At 46.4% G+C, this 20,320-nt stretch overlaps 1 protein-coding gene across 18 annotated transcripts in view; it reads left to right on the top strand.

Annotated features, from left to right (window-relative positions):
• Positions 1-20,320, top strand: part of SORBS1 (sorbin and SH3 domain containing 1) — a 230,501-nt gene that overhangs the window by 183,979 nt on the left and 26,202 nt on the right. For 12 of the 18 annotated variants that reach the window (XM_084749813.1, XM_084749814.1, XM_084749799.1 and 9 more), the window contains 4 exons: positions 7,776-7,948; positions 10,583-10,668; positions 13,770-13,937; positions 18,018-18,064. In XM_084749813.1, coding sequence (XP_084605939.1) covers positions 7,776-7,948; positions 10,583-10,668; positions 13,770-13,937; positions 18,018-18,064 — 474 coding nt within the window. Of the gene's footprint in view, positions 1-7,775; positions 7,949-8,446; positions 9,925-10,582; positions 10,669-13,769; positions 13,938-18,017; positions 18,065-20,320 lie in introns of those variants that run through there. The other 6 variants (XM_084749803.1, XM_084749805.1, XM_084749806.1 and 3 more) reach the window with 3 other exon arrangements.

Consider the following 20,320-nt stretch of genomic DNA (forward strand, 5'->3'; position numbering starts at 1 on the left):
GAATGGATATACCTAGGAGCTTGACGACAGCTTATTAGAACACAGAAGGAGAACCCCAAGGCAGGCAGGCTGTCAATCTCTCGCTTCCTGGAAGAAGAAGGAGCAAACGCCACGCTGCTTGAGATGAGCAGTCACAGGTCAGCACGGGAGCTTTCGAAAAAGCAATGAGATCCACAGTGTAAGTTACAGAGTTTAAAAGCATACTTAAGTTCTGGCCAGTGGCTGAAAGCAAAAAGACAGAAAAGAAGGAAACAAACAAACAAACTAGGTACCCCTTTCTAAGTCAGGTTTCAGAAAGACTTGCAGATCTGGCTGCACTTCATGGTGGCTAGACCAACCCCACCCACTCACCCAACCCCTACCTTGCCCAAGGACTGCACTTGGAGGTGGGAAATTATCCTAAGGTGACCCCGCCTTACTAGAGAATCTTCCCACAGCCAGGTCACTGACCTTACCCATTGGACTGAGCTTGACAGGACGAGACTGAGCACCACCTAGAAGTACACAACCAGTCTCTTCTAACTCTATTCCTTTCCCAGAATGCCTTTCCCAAGCCTTTTCCATGCGGCTCTTATCCTTACTGAGCATCTTCAGGGCTACCTTATCTTAGGCCAGGAGTTCCGTAGTGGATTGCAGTATGCTTAAGTATGCTTTTAAACTCCCTAACTTAGACTTTGAGATTCCTTGCTTTAAGTTGTATAAACAAGCACTGACTGGATGGATGTTCCTATGCCCAGGCTCAGCTTAGTGCCTCTTCTGGCCTCTGCTGCCAACTGAGTTACTTGTCTATACTTCCCCAATTGCTAATTATAAACTCCTTAAGGACAAAGCCTTCCATCTCCAGGATGCCAGGTAGACCTGATAAATCTGAGACAGGACAGGCCTTGGTTGCACTGGGCATTTAAACGAGGATTCCCTCCTCCCACTCCCCCCTGTTGCTTCAGGCTTGGTCAGTGTTAACCAATGCTGCCTGGCCTCCCTCCTGCCTCTTCAGCCCTTGTCCCTGAACTGTACAGGCATTGACGGCTGCTTCACTGACTGAGTGCCCAGCTCAGAGAACTTCTTAGTTCTGCCAGCACTCACAGTAGGAATTTTGGTATGGTCTCTAGAATGTCTGGGGATCCCTTCACCCCCACAAAATGAGTATAGGAAAGGAAAGGCAAAGTGTTAGAAGAATGGAATATTTAAGTGTTAAAAGTGTTTACTGTGGTTGGTCAGGGTTAAGAACACAGGTCTCAAATAGCATTCCAGTTAATTGAACACGTACTGTGTACTACTCTTTTCACATTTATTTCTCTTTGAGCATCCCAGGAACAGGTGTAATCACCCCCAGGGTACAGGTGAGGAAATGGCCACATTAGGACAGTGTTCTGCCTACAGTTCCATAGCTGATGTGTGAGCGATGAGAGCAGTGACACTCTGGGCCAGGTGTCAGTCGTAGACCCTCATCTAAACTATACGGACTCAAACTTAGTATAATGTCACCGAAGGCATAGTAAAGCTTGATGATTTTGAGCTATTAAATACAATGTAAGCAACTCTTTGTGGTACTAGCATTTTTTATAGTTACTTTCACAGTGTATATGTCTGGTTTTGTATTTTATTCTCCAAGTGTTTCCAGACTGCTAAGTGTGTAATTTTCGTCTAACCATTCGTCTAACTATATCAATATTAAAGCTATTTACACCTAACCAAAAGAGCTTTGCTCTATTTAGCCAACAGGTGGCGCTCAAGGAAAAGCTGCTCTTCCTGAAGCAGCAGTCTTAGAACAAAACTCAACCTGAAGAACTATATAAAATATTGGAGATTCCCCCAACCCCTAAAAATATACCGTGAGCCTGTGTGTATGCACGCATTTGACTTTAGAACGGTTTATTCCACCACTCTTTGTTAAACAACCTTACTGGGCACCAGGCTTAGGGAGATTTTTGTAATCGGTAGTCTGCCTGGTTCACTGTATAACGTAAAACAGGTTTATCCGTAACTTGAATCCAGTGTGGTGGATGTAATGCTGAGATCCAGAAGGAGCCAGGCACCTCTTACTTTGTGGAGGGAGCGAGATCAGGGAAGGCTTATAAAAAGTGAGTAACAGGAACATTATATTACAAGAATTTTAAAGAAATGAATTTTTTTATCCATTACGAAGTACGTTAAGATAGAACTTCCAGAGAACTGTATAGAATCTCTCCCACAAAGCTATATTAGTGCCAGTTGCCTGTTTTCCTTCCTGAAGTCAAATGATTTTGAACAGGAAAGATTTAAGATTTTGTTGTTGTTTAGTTTTTTTGGGTTTTGTTGTTGTTGTTTGTTTTTTGAGACAGGGTTTCTCTGTGTAGCCTTGGCTGTCCTAGACTTGCTTTGTAGACCAAGCTGGCCTCAAACTCACAGCGATCCATCTGCCTCCCAAGTGCTGGGATTAAAGGTGTTCCACCACGCCTGGTGACTTAAGATTTATATTTTTAAATTATGTGTATTTGTGTATTTCTATGTGGGAGTATGTGTGGGACAATTCAGTGTCCTTGGACATGAGAAGAAGGTGTCAGATCCCCTGGTGTTGGAGTTATAGGTAGCTGTGACCTGCCTGAGGTGCTGGGCTGAACTTAAGTCTTCTGCAGGACCAGGGCGTGCTCTGACTGCCGAGCCATCTTTCCCCTGCTAGAAACTTTCATTCATTTTATCCCTTGTTGAATCTTTTCTACCTGTGAGAGTGATTGGCTTATAGAAGGTGCTCAATAAATACTTGTTTAGCAAATCAACACACATTGGATTGCTGTATCTTTCCTAGATATTATAGCAACAGTGATTGCAGGGAGCTGGGGCTAGAGGCTGGGCGGGGTCACATGTTGCAGGAGCATAGATAAGTGAGAGTGAAATGAGAGAGCAAGGTCGTTAAAATAGACTAGTGAGAACAGGCTTGATGGCTGATGGAGTTTGGGGAGAAATGAGGGGGAGGGGCTGACTCCTTAGGCTTTCTGCTTGAGTCAGGGCAGGTGACTGAGCAGAGCCAGGTTTGGTTTGGGAAATGCGAGGTTGGAAATGTTTGAGGAACATCCAGGTGATGTGCCTGGCAGTCAGCTTGGAGTCTAAAAGAAAGATGTACAGGTTTCCAGATGGATTTCCTAGACAGTCTCACCGTGAGTGTTAGTTTTGCAAATGAAAGAAACCGAAGCCAAGAATATCACCTTGTTTGCAAGCTTTTACACAACGTAAGCATAAGCGCACCTCAGCTGGTGCAGTCTTCGTTGGAATCTGGCCTTTCAATGCCCTGTCCGCTGTTCCCAGACTGCGCTGTTAGCACACGCAGAAGCGGGGGACTCAGAGTGATCGCTCCGCTCTCACACTTTATTCTTCCAGGGAGTGTGTTTTTGTTGAAACCTCTTAAAAACTCCACAGCCAGCTCTGCTTCTCAGCCAGAGGCTCAGCTCTCTGTCCTGTCTCCCCACTCCCTCAGCCTGACCCAAACCTGACTCAACACAAACTTTTCAGAGCTGAGCTTCCGAACACCACTGGTTTTGTTTAATGTCAGTAGCTTCTGATTATGGTTGTGTCTGTCACTCAGCCAAAGAGCCAGTGTGACTTCTCTCAGCTCTGATTGTTTTAGCTCTAGCAAAGTCCTAGGAACTCTGGTCCCTTAAGCAAATGCAGTCCATCCTGGTCCTCAGTTTCCTCATTTGTGCAGTGGAACAAATGATCTGACATTAGGGGAGCTGCTGGTCATGGTTATCTTTAAAAGCACGACCTCTTTAAGAAGCCCTCTGGTGCTGCTCTTAAATAAGGTACCTCAGTGTACCTCAGGCATCTGGGAAAGCCATTCTTTTGTCAGCTTTGGTATCAGAAAGAAAACATTTGGCTGTGGCAACTGCATTCCTGGAGGTTTCCTGAGTGCTGGCTTGTCATCCTGTGGGAAGCAGGAAGAAATGGGTGGGCCATGGAGAACAGGCAGGCGCTGAGGTAGAGGCCCTGGGTTGGGCCGGGCAGCTGTGAGAGAATAAAGACAGGTCGAAGCCCTGACTGAGGTGAAGTGGGTCAGAACACACAGGTGGCAGGGTAGACGATGGCCACATTACCCTCCAACACCAAGGGCTAAGCAGGGCCCTCACACCAAAGTCCTCAGTCCCCGTAGCTAGAGGCTGACAAACGCAAAGGAGAGCTATATGTGGCTAGTTTTGCAGCTGGGGGTTTGTACAAATGGGAGAAAATGTTGTGTTACATGTGAAGTTTAAAGTTTAAAGGGCAACTTAGATGAACGTCCACCTTTTAGTGGTATCTATAGAAGCACCCTCTGGATTCATCATTTTTACCAAGAGCTGACTTTTTTTTTTTAATTAAAATCTTGATTTTAGGAGGTGTAGTGTTTATGAGCATACCCTGTGGGCCAAAAGCTGCATGGGCAGAGTCAGTGTCTCCAGGCCTGACCCTGAGCCAAGGCAAGGCAAACCTTTTCTCTGGAAGGGTGTGGGTGGTCCCTGCAGACAGGTTGGGTTACCGGAGATAACAGGCAGCCTTTACCCTGGGACTGCCCTGATTACCTGCAATGAAGCTCATTCCACCATGTTAGGGTTCCTGGTCACTGATGTCAGCAGTCAGGCTTTTCTAAGTTATCCCACCCCACCCCACCCCCTTTAAAAGAATGTCTAAATTCATGGTTTTACATATCAGGACATATCATTAATTGGCCCAAGTATGCCAAGTTTTACATTCAGAAAATGTAGCCTTTTAATCATTCAGAACATTTACTGGGTTTCCCAAGGGCAGTTTAGTTCAGTGAGCCCTCGGAAATCAAGGCAAAGCTTTGGGGGAAAAGTCTGATTCTCTCAGAGTTTTCTCCAAATGAGGCGAAGTGAAGGAAGGCTGCTTGGCACTTCCTTCACTTGCATGCTTTTCAGCCTTGAGACTTGGTTTTCTCGTCTTTTAGGTTCCATTGATTTTTTCCCCCTCTATTTCAGCTGAAAAGGGAAAATTCCTTTCATTCATGCTATATAGAGGAAGAGGGACCTGTAGCCTCAGGCTGGACCCTGACATAGTTGTTGTAAAGCCCTTAGCCTGCAGTGAGCATGAGGTAGGGCTGGCTAGTGGCAGCAGCTGTGAGGGCCGCACTAGTGCTGGAGGGTCTTAGAACTGTACACTGGAGACACCGTGCGTCTCACCAGAGGGTCCTCTCTTCCTTGACTTGTGAGTTCTGGTGCCACTTGTTCCTGGCATGGAGTCTTGACAGATGACACTTGGTGGTGATGATGTAATGAAACTCAAATACCCTGGACTCCTGCACTGTGTGGACCACTATTTCACTGGCCAGAGGGAAGTATTCTAAGGCACCATCGGAGAATACAATCTACGTGGCAGCCAGTGGTGTGACTAGGCTTCTGGCTCTGTAATCTGCTGATCCTGCCTGCTTTGGTAGGCTGTCTAATCTATCGGTGCTTCATTTCCTTATCTGAAAACTGACAGAAGTGTGTGTGTGTGTGTGTGTGTGTGTGTGTGTGTGTGTGTGTGTGTGTGTGTGTAAGAGAGAGGATCACTACTAGGCACTTAGCACATTGCCTTATCATTATCTGGAATTGTGGGGACTCAGAGGCTGAGTCTCTGCACAAAATAAAGGGCTGGGTTTGTGGAATATGAAAAGTCCCACCAGTGGACAGACAGGAAGACAAGTGAACATATGCATGGTAAGGAAGTACCATTCAGGTTCCCTGGAGAGCCTAGGTGGTGCAGTGCTGATGTGAGTGGCCACTCTTACCATTCTTTAAACTTTTCTGTGTGCTTGATGATGCAATAAAGTGTTGGGGGTAAATGATTTCCACGAGGTCGTAGGTCTTCAAAGTTGACGAATCTATAATGATAGCAATAAGTTGATTTCATTAGGCTTGAAAGTATATAGCAGGAGACTGTATATGTCTATGAGAAAGGCATCATTCTCTTCTTGGGGGAACGGGGAGGTATATGGAATAGAGTAAAGGAGAGAAAGAGACAGAGTATGTGCCATGTTAATGCTTCAGCAGGTTAGAGACCACAGGAAAGCAGGCATGCAGAGGGAAGAGTTCAGTGAGTCAGTACTTCATAGTTTCTTTTTTTCCCTGTGCCACACCTCATTCAAAAAAGAATTTATAATAAATTGAAAAATACCTAGATTTCAAAGAAGGTAAAATAAACTAGAGAATTGGCTCAGTGGTTGGGGAGTAGTTACTGCTCTTGTAAAGGACCCAGATTGGCTTCTAGTAGCTCACAGCTATCTGTAACTCCAGCTCGAGGGGATCTAGTGCCCTCTCTGGCTTCTGTGGGCACTGCACTCATGTGGTGCACATACATGCACATGCAGGCACACACTCATACATATAAAATAAAAATAAATAGACCACTAAAAAACATAAACAGGGGCTGGAGAGATGGCTTAGTGATTAGGAGCACTTGTAGCCCCTTCAGAGGACCCAAGTTTAGTTCCCAGCACCCATATGATGGCTTACAACCATTCACAGCACCAGTTCCTGAGGATCAGTGCCACCTTCTAACCTCTGTGGGCACCAGACATACATGTGGTGCACACACATACGTGCAGGCAAAACATATGTGTGTATGTGTATGTGTACACACACACGTATATAATTTAAAAACAAAGTTCATACTTTAAAAATAAATGAAGCGTGTAAAAGTACAGTAGTGTGTGTGGATGATACATGCTGCCAGGTTCTGACAAAAGCTTTAAAAGAAAAAAGTGAATACAGGACATGGCTGTGACATTGGGCATTGTGGTATATGCCACTAGTCCTAGCTACTGAGCAGGCTGAGGCGGGAAGATCACCTGAGCCAAAAGCTCAAGACAAACTCTACCTGGGATAAGGGCACATAGAGTTCCAAGTTCTGGTTTTGCTCAGTTGCTGGTTTTTCCGGAGGCCGCAGGCAGCTGGAGCTCTTTTTCTTCCTTTGGCACATTTTGATGTTTCTGTCAGCTAAGGTTCTCTCTCTTGTAGAGTAACCCAGAGCAACACAGTTTAGGATTTGAACTGGGTGGCCACACTCAGGACTCTGAATCCTCCATTCTGGTCCCTAGATGTGCCGTCTCTACTATCTTGTGCATAGCCATGGGTTCCCCATTATCCTACCCATAGGTTTGGTCTTGTTTGTTTGGTTGGTTTTGCCTGTCTGTCTGTCTGTCTGTTTGTCTGTCTGTCTGTCTAAGATGGAATCTCGCTATGTAGCTCAGGCTGGCCTCAAACTTACACTCCTCGTGTTTCAGCCTCCCAGGTGCTGGGGTCACAGGTCCTTATTTATTCATTTAGAGCACAAATGTAGTCACTGCAACACCGGAGCTTAGATCCTCTTCCTGTGTGCGGTAGGCATAGTGGCCAAGCTGTCGGCAGAAATCTACATCTAAATCAGGGGTCCTCAGCCTTCCTAATTCTGCTTATGACCCTTTAATACAGTTCCTCATGTTTTGGTGATCCCCGACCATAAGACTATTTTTGTTGCTACTTCATAAATATAATTTTGCTACTGTTATGAATTGTAATGTAAATGTCTGTGTTTTCCAATGGTGTTAGGTGACCCCTGTGAAAGGGTCCCTTGACCCCCCCCCCAAAGGAGTCATGGCCTATAGGTTGAGAACCACTAGTCTAAATGAACAAGCCCTTGGGAAATCCCAGGGCCTTACCAGGAAACCAGAAAGCAGTTTTCTTCTCCTTAGCTAGTGACAAACAGGCTTGAAAGAAGAGTGTTGAATAAACTAACTTCATATCTTTCCCCCCCTCCCCTTTTCTCTTTTAAAATCACCTTGTTCGTAGTATCTATTCTTCCAACTTCCATGCGGTGAAAAGAGACTCAGATGGGACCCCTGGGGGTCTCGCTAGCTTGGAGAATGAGAGGCAGATTTATAAAAGTGTCTTGGAAGGTGGCGACATCCCTCTTCAGGGCCTGAGTGGGCTCAAACGACCCTCCAGCTCAGCTTCCACTAAAGGTAACCGACAGGCTGAAGACTGCAGGCGTCTCTCCTACATGCCTGTTACCTGAGTGTTGGCAGCGGGTGGACCTCCAGCAACAGGGACAAGCTCTGCCTATTCAGGTCCATGTCCAGGCCTGGGAGCCTTCTTCTGCCCACCTCACCTATTTTCTTGCCGGCCATTTTTCTTTCTGGTATTAATGGTCCCCACCCACACCCTTGTCTCTCTAAAACATCTCTCTCTCTCTTTCTCTTTCTTTTGTTGTTCTAATATCCTTTTCCTAGAAATTAGCTGAGCTTCAGCCTTTCCTAACTGGCAGGGTGGCCATTTCTTTCGTTGCATCTTTGCACCTGCTTTGCAGCACAAATTATTTTGCTTCTGGACATCAATTGGAGACTTTTTAAAGCCCTTATGACAAATGAGCATGTTACCTCTCTCTCTCTCTTTTTTTTTTCCCCTCTCCCTTAAAAGCGGCTTTCAGCTTTAACCTAATGGGTGTGTTTATTTTATTCTGCATGCTTACCAGTGGATCGTAAAGGCGGGAATGCTCACATGATTTCTTCATCATCAGTTCATAGCCGAACGTTTCACACTAGCAATGCTCTAGGCCCTGGGTGTAAGCACAAGAAACCCCTGTCCGCTGCGAAAGCCTGCATTTCGGAGATCCTTCCTTCTAAATTCAAACCCAGGCTCTCCGCTCCCAGCGCCCTTTTGCAGGAACAGAAGAGTGTCCTGTTGCCTTCGGAGAAGGCTCAGAGCTGTGAGAACCTTTGTGTCTCTTTGAATGATTCCAAAAGAGGCCTCCCTCTCCGAGTTGGAGGGAGCATTGAGAACCTGCTCATGCGCTCCCGGCGGGATTATGACAGCAGGTCCAGCAGCACCATGAGCCTGCAGGAGTATGGCACGAGCGCCAGAAGGCCCTGCCCTCTCTCCAGAAAGGCCGGACTGCATTTCTCCATGTTCTACCGGGACATGCACCAGATCAACCGAGCTGGCCTCTCCTTAGGCTCCATCTCTTCCTCGAGTGTGCGGGATCTTGCCTCTCACTTTGAAAGGAGCAGCCTGGCGTTAGCCAGGGGTGAGCTGGGTGCTAGCCAAGAGGGCTCGGAGCATATCCCCAAGCACACCGTGTCCTCCCGTGTCACGGCTTTTGAGCAGCTCATTCAGCGGTCCCGGTCCATGCCATCGCTGGACTTCTCTGGCAGGCTGAGCAAGTCCCCTACACCTGTGCTGTCTAGGAGTGGCCTGACCTCAGCTCGTTCAGCCGAGTCTCTCCTTGAGTCTACCAAGCTCTGTCCCAGAGAGATGGACGTGATGGACTCTGGAGGGGTCTATGCGTCCCCCACGTGTAGCAATATGGCAGACCATGCCTTGAGCTTCCGGAGCCTTGTGCCTTCTGAGCCTCTTTCCATGTGCTCGGATGAGCTGGACCACTGTTCAAATGCGTCTAATGACAGCCGCGAGGGCAGCGCGGGCAGCGTTCATGGAGACTTCCCCAAACATCGCCTCAACAAGTGCAAGGGCACCTGCCCGGCCTCGTACACCCGCTTTACCACTATCCGGAAGCATGAGCAGCAGTCCTCCAGGCAGCCCGACTGGCGCTTGGATGCCAGGGGGGACAGGAACAGTCTCCTCAGAAATATCTACCTGATGAGCCCCCTCCCTTTCCGATTGAAAAAGCCCCTCCAACAGCACCCCAGACAGTCTCCCCCCAATGACTCCTCAGGGTCCCCTGCTGGCCAGAAGGCAGACCTTCCCTATCAGGCCTCTCAGGACCAGCCCCACTCTGCGGGGAAACCCGTGGTTCCCACCCGCCTGTCTTCCCGACACGCCATGGCGAGGCTTAGCCACAACTCGGAACCCCCTCAGGATATATCCACAGGCCTGGAGGATTGCACAAGGGCAGTTAATAACGGGAACCCTGTACCCTACTCAGACCATGCCTTGGACAGGAACAACAATCCACCAAGTGAACTGGCAGCGGCCCAAGGAGGTGGCATTTTGTGTGTTTGACCAGTCTCACCCCCCCCCCACTCCGTCTCCACTTGGCTTGCTCTGTCCCTCCCTCTGTGTGGCCTTGGTGCTCATCTTCTCGCGTCTTTTGCTTCTGTTTGTTTTGCTTGGCAATTAACCATGGCTTGTAGTGGCTGCACTTCTTTAAAAAACAAATTCCCCCACTTCATTTAGACTAACCAACCAAACTGTTTCGAAAGAAAAATTGGCCGTTTAGCTCAGATCCAAGAACTGGGTTCATTTGAACTCTCAAACCCCTGGTCCATCAAATCCCCAGCCTCCCTGTGGTTTTTTGAGAGGCAGCCTCTCTCCGTGGCCCCGTGTGTGTGAGTGTATGGTCTGTCCCTGTTAGAGCCTGCACGCCTCTTTGTAGGGACGCTTAAAATGTCCCTTTCTTTGCTCACCTTTGGCCTCCTGGTGAGTTGTCTTGGTATTAAACGAGTTTACAACTAAATCCAAAAGGTGGGGGGGTGGGGGTTGGGTTGGGTTTTTTTTTTCCCTTCAGAATTTGTCATTGAGTATTTAGCAATGTTTATAAATTTGACCTTAATAATAGGAAAAAGAAAAAGAAAAAAAAAACCTAGCTTCCCATTAAACTCTGGCCCATTTTTTTTTAACTCTGCTGTGTTGTTTTGAAGATTCAGAGTCGCCAAGACATTTTATACCAGCTGATTACTTGGAGTCCACAGAAGAATTTATCCGGAGAAGGCATGATGATAAAGAGGTAAATCTCCTGTCTTACTTCGTCCTTTCTTGTTCAGGGAGGGGGAAAAAAAAAAAAGAAGGACACCTATCAGAAGGGTGATGTGGTGCAGTGACCAGGAGCAATGGTGGCTTTTCATGGGTAACTTTTTATAAGCCATGGCTCCTTCTGTTCGTCTGTAGTCTACTTTGCCAGAAAGCAGGACCGGACTGATTTGCCTATGGCCGCTGGGTTGTAAGCACCTCCCCCAGCCTATGTGCAGGGAGGTAACACTGCCTGTACTGCACTTGATGCCTTGGAAGCCTGCAGCTGGAGTTCACGTTGTCATCAACCCCTCCTGTGTTGTTTAAGGATGTCCACCCTCCCACTTCTCCTGTCCTCACAGTTGGCACAAAGCGTACTTCAAATGAGAGAGGATTGCAGTAGGAAAAATAGAAGAGTAACAGGAACTTGCCACTCTGCATTTCATAAACAGTCTGAAGAGGTTGTTTGTATTCCTGCCAGCTTTAACTCAGAAGGGAAGGGGGCTGTCCACGATTGTGCTGCCAGGCTCCAGGCAAGAACCTCAGAGCCTGCGCGTTTCCTTGGAGCGACTGAAATGTCTCTATGTGGGATGATTGTCCGGGCCTGGAGTAGAGCCTCGTCTGGGAATATGGCAAAAGGTCGTCCTCCCCTTCAGCCATGTCCGGCTGCACAGTCCCAGGAACGGGTCCTATAGATTAGATTCGTTGAACGTCCACTTTCCTGTCATTTCTGTGTTGAGAGATGCGAGGATACGTTGCACTGCTGGCAGTGAGGGGGGATGTTAATATGTCACAACTCTCCCTGCCCCCCTTTTTCTATGTTGGTCTAGCTTGAGTGGCTCCAGAGTTTAGGTGGAGTTTCCCTCAGGCAAGGCTGACTCTGAGGACTCTGATTATGGTCCTTGCTGTTGGATGGTAGGAAGGAACTTGCCTGTCCTTGCCCTCCAGGCATGGCTTTCTGTCCATACCACTCCTGTCTCTTATCAGAAGGGGACAGGGGCCTGTTTCATGCCCAGAATTGTTAGAATTACCAAATTTGACACTTACTAAAGATGAGTGTCTGTCAGGACTCAGAGCACATTTCCTTCCAGAGTTTTCTATACATGTTCTGTCAGAGGGACAAAGTTCTCATGCCGTGAGAGGAAAGACGCAGCCCTGTATTAGTAAGGAAATCCTAGTATTTGATATGGAAGGTTTGGTGAGTGAGTCTTACCCAGACGATGTTTAACTAAGGTGGTTTAAGAGTGAACCCCTTCGGGAGGGAGGGAGGAACGGGAGGATACAAGTGACGGGATGGCAATTGAGTGGTAATCTGAATAAATTAATAAAATTAAAAAAAAAGAGTGAACCCATTAAAAACTGCACACTCGATGTGAGAAGCGTGCATCCTTGGTGATGCTGAGAGCTTGTGTGGCTGAGCCACAGACCTGGTGGATTCACTGAGTCAGGTTGAAGTACTAGGTTTAAACCTTTTCCATGTGCTGTCTGTTAAATGGCTGTCAGCCAGAGCACCAGTGCCTTTGGACAGGGCCTCACGCACGAATCCATGACCACTGCAATCAAAACAGCCCAGGAGGGGCTGCGCATGCTTTTTAATGGCCTTTCAGAAGATGAGCCCCTATCTGTTCTTGAAGGGCCTTTAGTGGTCACCAAGTCAAACCCCCTGTTTTATTCAACAAGGGTATGACTTGAACTGGGACACCTCCCAAATGTGCTTGGCTAGAAACTAAGGCTCCGCCTTCCCAGAACAGCACTTTTCTATGACAACGTGCTTTGCAAAGCACTCTCTCATCTTGCTTGCTCTTTTTTTTTTTTTCCCATAGTTTTCTGAGCACTGGAAGACCCATAGCCATTTGTTGAGTTGGGTTTTTTTTTGTAGACCCCAGAGGAAAACTGGGCCATTATCCTTTAGAGTTGACTGTCACAGGAGCCACTTAATTGTCTGCTGGAAGAAGGCTGAGATTTAACTGAGCATGTTAAGAATGACCAGTTCAGATAAATGCTCTCCCACAAGGAGTATTAATCCTAGGAATGAAAATTACAGTGGTATAAGGAGATGCATTAAAATTCCTTTCCATTGGGACACTGGAATAGGCCATGAATGGTATTTGGTGAAAAGCAACATGGACTGACTTAAAAATGTCTTGAATGGAAATAAATGGTTATCTTCTTATATTTTATACTTACTGTTTGGGAATTTTATGCTACTGTACGACGTGTTTGAATCAAATCCTTCCCTACTCCCTCTCCTGTAACTCATCCCATGCCCCTGCCTCCAACTATCCCTCCCAATTTTTTAATCTTCTTAATAGTAGTATCTGTTTCTTCTAACCGCAGATGCTGGGGTTTTTTTTCCCCCTCTACTGTAGTTGACATCATTCCCGAAAACTCAGCTTTATTTCACCTAGTGTAGGAGCAAATCAGAGATAGCAACAAGAACTCTGTCAGCCCCATGAAGAGCCTTTGCTGTATGTCCTGTGGCCTCCTGAAACGTAGGCCCAGGGGAAGAGTTGACTGTCCTAGAAGAAGAGGTGCCACATTCTCTGAAAGGGCAGCTCAGCTATGTGGAGAGCATGGTAGTGTAACTGACAGAAGAAGCAAGAAATGGCCTGTTGCCGGGTAGTCAAGACCCAGAGCCTGAGAGGCCTCGTGTAGTCAGGAGAGAACAGCATTCTCCCTCCTATCTTGGAAGCACTGTATGAACGAACATACCATTGCTTGGGGAAGGTAGGGATGCCATTACCAACCAAACGTGATTACAGTGCCTAAGCCAGACCATTAGGTCAGCTGGCCTTTGTTGCCAGAAGCCATGGGCTTTAGACTAAGCCCAGGGGTAGTCAGCCAGGCAGAGGGCCCATATAGAATCATGTGTCCTCATATCCCGGTGTCACCAGTTTCTTCTAGGCAGTGCTCTCTCCTTCTCACAAAGTGGATTGCTACCTTGGGAACATAGCAGTTGTGTCCATAAGTCCCTTTGACGCTGACCCTTAACGTTTCCTCCTTGTTCACCCTGACCTTCTTCTTTAGTTGCTTTTATGGTCATTGTCCATTAAGCTTGACCAGATGATTCACTGCCCATTTTATGCAATTTCATGGCAGAAACTTTTAGCGGACCAGAGACGACTTAAGCGAGAGCAAGAGGAGGCGGATATTGCAGCTCGCCGCCACACAGGTGTCATCCCGACTCACCATCAGTTTATCACTAATGAGCGCTTTGGGGACCTCCTCAATATAGATGATACTGCCAAAAGGAAATCTGGGTTAGAGGTCTGTTTTGGTCGCCGCCAACTGCTGCTTGACCCGAAGCAATATTTGCCCTTCTTTGGCACTGCCCTCTGTAGGCCGATTTAGTCCTCCAAACAGTGTCTGTCATCCTGGCTTCCTCAGCCTCGCTTTGGCTCTTTTTGTGGCTGGTGAATAGACACGAGCCCCACTGTGTCCTGTGCTCTCTCTGTTAAGCATGCCTGGCTGTGGGACTGGGATCTGCTAGCGCACACTCCTGCTGCATGCGTAGAGCGTTGGCTGCCTCATGAGTCCAGTCCTCTCCATCCTGTGTTTGACATTGGGTTCTGCCTAGAAGCCATGTCCCTTCGGCCGTGTGTCTCAGAAACTCTGGTATGGATAACCCAAGAAAGAGTTTTCTGTCAAGAGATGGTTAATGAAGCTTTCGTTATTAAAGTTACCTCATGGCCTTTTATAGAGTTTGACAGAAGCCCCCAAACTTAGTGACACTGTTGTTGAGAACTCAGAGAACGGTACTGATTGCTCAGTGGTGCTGAAGCATTTCCCTGAGGGTTGAAACTGACTTTTTCAGCTTGGATAAACCCATGGGGAGTATAGGAACACTCTGAGAGAAACTTTACCTACTCCCCTAGTTCTGACATTTCTAAGCTTAGATTACAAAAGTTTAATACTGTAACAGGAATGACGAGCCAGAGTGTAGTGGGTTTATCCAGGTCTTGCCTCCTACATCAGTGTCAGCCTGCTAGATCAAAGGCCACCTCTTGAGTGAGAGTTTTTGTTTTTTGGTTTTTTTATGTTGTTGGTTTTTTTTGTTTTGTTGATTTTTTTTTGTTTGTTTGTTTGACGAAACAGGGTTTCTCCATGTAGCCTTGGCTGTCCTGGACTCACTTTGTAAACCAGGCTGGCCTTGAACTCACAGAGATCTACCTGCCTCTACCTCCAGAGTGCTGAGATTACAGGCATGTGCCACCATGCCCAGCTTAAATGAGAGTTTTGCCCTGGCATATATAATCTGTGTGGCCCTGCTGAAGTTGATGTCTTCTTCTTGGAGACATGTAGGTGTGTGTGGCATATGCTGGGCTTGTTGGATGGGAGGAAGTGATGCCAGAAACTAGTTACATGACCTTTTAGCAGAACATGTTTCTGTCTTTCAAGGGACAGAGGCGTCATTATTATTATTTTTTTTAAGAAACGAAAGGTTGGGGTTGGAGAGATGGCTCACTGGTTAAGGACACTGACTGCTCTTCTAGAAGACGAGGGTTCAATTCCCAGTACCCACATGACAGTTTGCAACTGTCTACAACTCTAGGATCCAGCACTTGCACACAGACATCTATGCAGGCAAATCAATATATATATAGTTTTAAAAATAAAAATAAATAATAAAAATATTTTTTATTAAATAAATAATTTTTATATTTATATTATAAATATTTTTTATAAAATAAAAAATAAAAAAGAAATGAAAGGTCCCTGGGAAGAAGTATTAAAGGAAAAAAGAGAATCTGACTTAAAGAAGGAAATTTGGGGGACAGAACAGATGTGGGGGCGGGGGAGAAGAAAGAAATGTAACAGGAAAGAAACAAAAGTCAGCAGGTCTCAGCCCTCCATGATTGACAGCAGCCTCTTGGTGCTCAGGGTGATTGCTTCTTCTCAGATCAGCCCTGCTCTGAAGACTGCTGCTGACCAGCCCCATGTGCAGGTCAGCCTGTGTTTGAGGAAGAAGATGGCAGCCTGCTGAACAGCCTTAGGGGATACATGGACCTGCCAAGTGATGCTCAGCAGGAGCGGCTGTGGCAAGGCAGGCACTCTCTTCTTAATGGACCTGCCTCCTTCAGAGTGGCATGTCCCAAATTATATCAGAACCCCTAAAGATATACCAAAATGCAGACTCCTGCATCCTACCTATGATGTTTTGACCTGGGAGGGGGTCTAAGAATTTCCAAGTTTGTAAGTAAGATGCTTTGTTTTAGTAAGGTCCGCATTTAAAGAATCATTGTCCTTTAGTTGACTGACAGAATTGAGGCAGTGAGACCAGCAAGTGCGGGTGGGTACACTGTGTTGTGTAGATGCATTCCACTGTCACTTAAGTAGTAGTCAGCAGCCACCAATTCTGTATAACACTCTCCCTGTATAGAGCAGGAACAACTCAATTTGTGTCTTTGGGGAGCTGTTAGTGGAAAATCACCTTTATCTGTGGTTATATGTCAGCCAGGTGACATGGCACATACCTTAATCCTAGTGCCTGGGATGTGTTCAAAGTTATTCAAAGAATGAGTAACTTCTGCTATAGTATAAATTTTACGATATTCACACAGCTGTATAGCTGGGTGCCATGGGCGATCCATCTCTCTCCCCACACCTTTTTCCTATTGTGATTTTCTATGAAGTTTTTATCCGTACAGTTCTGGCCTTCAGGTCTTCTATGGTGAGTGTGTTGTTTATTTTTACTCCCACATCTATTCTGACCCTGTTTACTTACAACTGTTAAAGTATGCCGTAAACATAGGCACTAGGATGCTACGGCGCTAACTGGGTCATAAGGTGGACACACCCAGTTGCCCCCTAATGTGTCTGTGTATAGATAGATGGGAACAGCAGCAGGGAAGTACAGGATGGAACGTTCTTACAGAGAGCCAGTCCTGGCACACGCCTGCGATCTCAGCTTGGGAGGAGGAGCCAAAGCTCAAGGCCAGCCTGGGCTCCAGTGAAAACAGAAACTTAGAACAGAACAGAACACACGAATTCCTGTGGTGCAATATGAACCCCTAGAAGATCCCCGTGAAGCCCAAGCCAGAAGCCTGGAAATGTAGGACATGTGACCAAAGGGCAAACAACCAGAATAGCGTGATGAATGCTTTTGGGCGCCTTTTCTCAACCTCGAGGGTCTAACCCCCCACCACCCTCCCACTCCGTCCATGTCTTGTAATCTGGTTGGAGGACCTACCATTCATTTTCTTTATACTGTTTCCCTAGACAGAGGCCGCATAGTAGCTGAAGAGGTCAGAGTTGCACTGATAGAAACAGCTTGTGCACCTGACTTTAAATTTTTCATGTGTCCCTTTAAAAAAAAAACTGGTTAAAATAACTACTTTTAAGGGCAAAAAAGAAAGGTACGCAGGTAGATAAAAGTGAAATTCTTGCCAGAGTTGGGAGGTGAAAAAATTCCAGGCTGAGATGGAGCACCCTAAATGCACTTATCCGGGACAGGAGAGTGACAGAGGTCGGCATTTGGGTGTGAGGTGTGATGTGACCCACAAGCCTCCACCCAGGTTAAGGATAGAGATTTGATCTACTAGGCAGTTGAGAGCCCCCAGCCAACATCAAAGCAAAACTGATGTAAGGAAGAATTTGAGGAATGTTATTTGTGCTCCTGGGTGACAGTAGATGAGAGTGAGGAGAAGGTAAAATCAAAGGGAGCTTTGTGTCTGTGGGAATCGGAGGTCAGACCCAGAGCAACAGGGTTTTGGACTGAGGGCCAGCAGGCGCGGGGCGTGGTGATTTACTGACGAACTTAATGAGACTGTGGAGGTGGCTGGGCCTGGCTTGAGTGTCTAGGAGACGGGCCTGGCTTTCCAGGCTTGAGTATATAGGAGAAAAGGAGCTGCCACAGCCAGGATGGAGTTTCAGTAGGTAGAAATATACTCAGAGTTTACCCTAGCTGGCTTTTTCGATGATGTCCTAGAGCATAGGGACATACAGAAAACAAGACAGTATGATAGGTAAACCAGCCTCTGATCCACTCTCTTCAGAACATATATCAGGTGCGTAGAAGATGTCCCACAGGAGTGGGACTGTAGCTAAGGCTTGTCTAAAGACTTCTGGCTGATGGTAGCCATGGTCAGCCTGCCTGAGGGGCTTTTCATACCATCTCTTACCTACATGTGGCCTTCTTGAAGGGCAATTTTCATGCATGACACAGCTGATGGACACCATCTATCATTGTGATGAGGTCCGGGGCTGCAATTTTGCCCAGATTCTTAAACCAAAATGAACTGGTTAGAGTAGATCTCTCTGCTTCGCTTTCTAGAAACTTGTGAAAATGTGTCCTTTTCATTGTTTGTTAATTGTGACTTTTAACTCAGCATTGTTTCTTGTGTTTAGATGAGACCTGCCCGAGCCAAATTTGACTTTAAAGCTCAGACACTGAAGTAAGTACTGTCGGTCACACTTGTCTTTTTAGCTGCCGCTGAAGATACTGTTTGCTTAGGGTAAAGAGCTGGGAGAAACACCAAGGACAGAAATAAAAATAGTACACAGTAGATTATATGCCAGGCACTGTTGCATTGCATACATTAACTCAGTGCACTCCCATGAGTCAAGGCTGTGTCCTGGGGTAGATGTTATTATCCCACGTCCAACACTTAGGAAGCCAATATGAAGGAACTTAGCCCACCTAGGAGGTGATAGAGTCAGGATTCAAACCCAGCACCTTGGCGCTTAGGTATTGTCCCATCTACTTTCTACCTGAAAAGGTGTTCTGTTCACTTGATTAGCTTGCAGCGTGATCCAATGCAACCTGTAGTGGAAGGAATCAGAACCATTGTCTGCAAATATAACCATCCCGTTTCACTGTAGCATTCGCAAAGGAGACAGCCCACAGGATACTGCCTTTTCTCTAAGTGTATTATTACTCAGTGTGTTCATCCTGCAAGATGTTCTTTAAAAACTAGCATTGGAGAAATGAATCAGATCCACCGTGTAGTAGTATTTATTTAAGGCCCCTGCCCTTGGAGAGATAAGCTGCTATTGGCATGTTCATTGCTGTGGAACTCAGAGACAGAAACTGATCTATTTATTTAGCCTAAATTTAGGGGACCAGGAAGCCTTTCTATTTTCTATGGAACACAGTGTGGGAAACGCTTCCAAAGACGGGGTCCAGAAGGACTTGCTAGCTTTATAGCTAATTGTGGACTGAAGCAGAGTCTGCGATTTCTTTGGCAGCTGACCATAACATGGCCAGCCATATGCTGTTGTCCTGTGGACAGGAGGCACCACCTCTGGGATAAGAGGGAGAGCTTCTAGTCGTGGGTGATGGGAAACAGCTCCTCAAGACTCCTCAACTGCGTTTCCCATTTCCCCCAACACAAAAGGAGTGCCCAGACCAAAGGTCTACAATGCAGAGACGAATCTGATGTGGTTGGATTTGACTATTTTAGTCCATTCCCTTAGTTTGTTAGAAGTGATTGCCGTGTGGACTTCAGATTCAGGAAGTCATGACTGCCACTCACATCTCTGTTACCATAGCCAAATTATCAATGTCTCTTACCCTCGGTTGTCTGAGGTAGGATGAGATTAAAAATGCCTCCCTCGCAAAGAGCCCAGCCCGGATAAAGCCGGTAAGATGTTTTGCCCAATGTAGCAGAAGCCTATGCTCAAACTATATTACCCACCATCCTCATTTTTCAGCCAGAGAGAGTTACAAAGACATATGAATTAAGTTTGCTCAAAGAGACATACATTTTTCCTTTAAATTGAGAGGACATATATATATGCATATATGTACATATATATACATATATTCATCGTTTATCAACATTGATAATGCCAGAGAGCATTCTTTCCTCCTGCCTCATGTTCTCCTCATGACATGTTGCTTTCATAACAAAATCAATAGGACTTTGTAGAAAGAGTAGATTCATAGACAGGATTATTTTTAAACTCCCCAGCTATGTGGTTTTACTTCTTTCTACAGTATGTTCCTTAAAAACAATACCACCAACAACAAAAAGCAAAAAATGAAACAAAACAAAAAACCATGTGCTGTGGGGCCATTTGGTTCAACAAAGTTAGCCAGGCTTCATCTCCTTGGACTCAGAGCCACGTCCATGTCAACATTCCAGAAAGCATCTATGTCCTGTGACCGGTGGTCCATATGTAGCTAGATAGTTACGGCTGTGTATCCGTTCATAAGCTTAAGACATTTTGAAACTATTGTATGATAGGGGGAGGGGCTTGATGTGCTGTCCTGGAATTTGCAGTTTGCAGAGGACAGTGTTGCATTGTAACAACAAAAGGCCGTACACATCTGAAAGCATCTTGTGCTGTTAATCCCCAGTTCTCTGCACTGGGCCAAGGTGTGTGGATCTGCAGGAGCTGAGACTGTGGCCTGAAGGAATGCACTGGTGAAACTACTTTCCTGGAGACTAGTTCCCAGTTTTCTCCATTGAAGGGATGGGTCAGATCAAGCTGTCACCTAATTAAGCAAATAGAGCCCTTATACAGGAAGAGGTCAGGTGCCACAGTGCCTAAGAGCTCCTGGTACGGAGGTGCGTGGGTTTGAATCCTGAGTCTGTCCCCTTGCAGTGGGATGGGAAGCAGGCAGGCTTCAGGGGCTCTGTCCATATCACCTGTCTCAGAGTGCTGGGTCTCTGCTTAACAGTGGGGCCATTTCAGGTCCCCGCCTG

The sequence above is a fragment of the Acomys minous genome, assembly GCF_964271855.1.
Source record: "Acomys minous genome assembly, chromosome: 2".
Classification (NCBI taxonomy): domain Eukaryota; kingdom Metazoa; phylum Chordata; class Mammalia; order Rodentia; family Muridae; genus Acomys; species Acomys minous.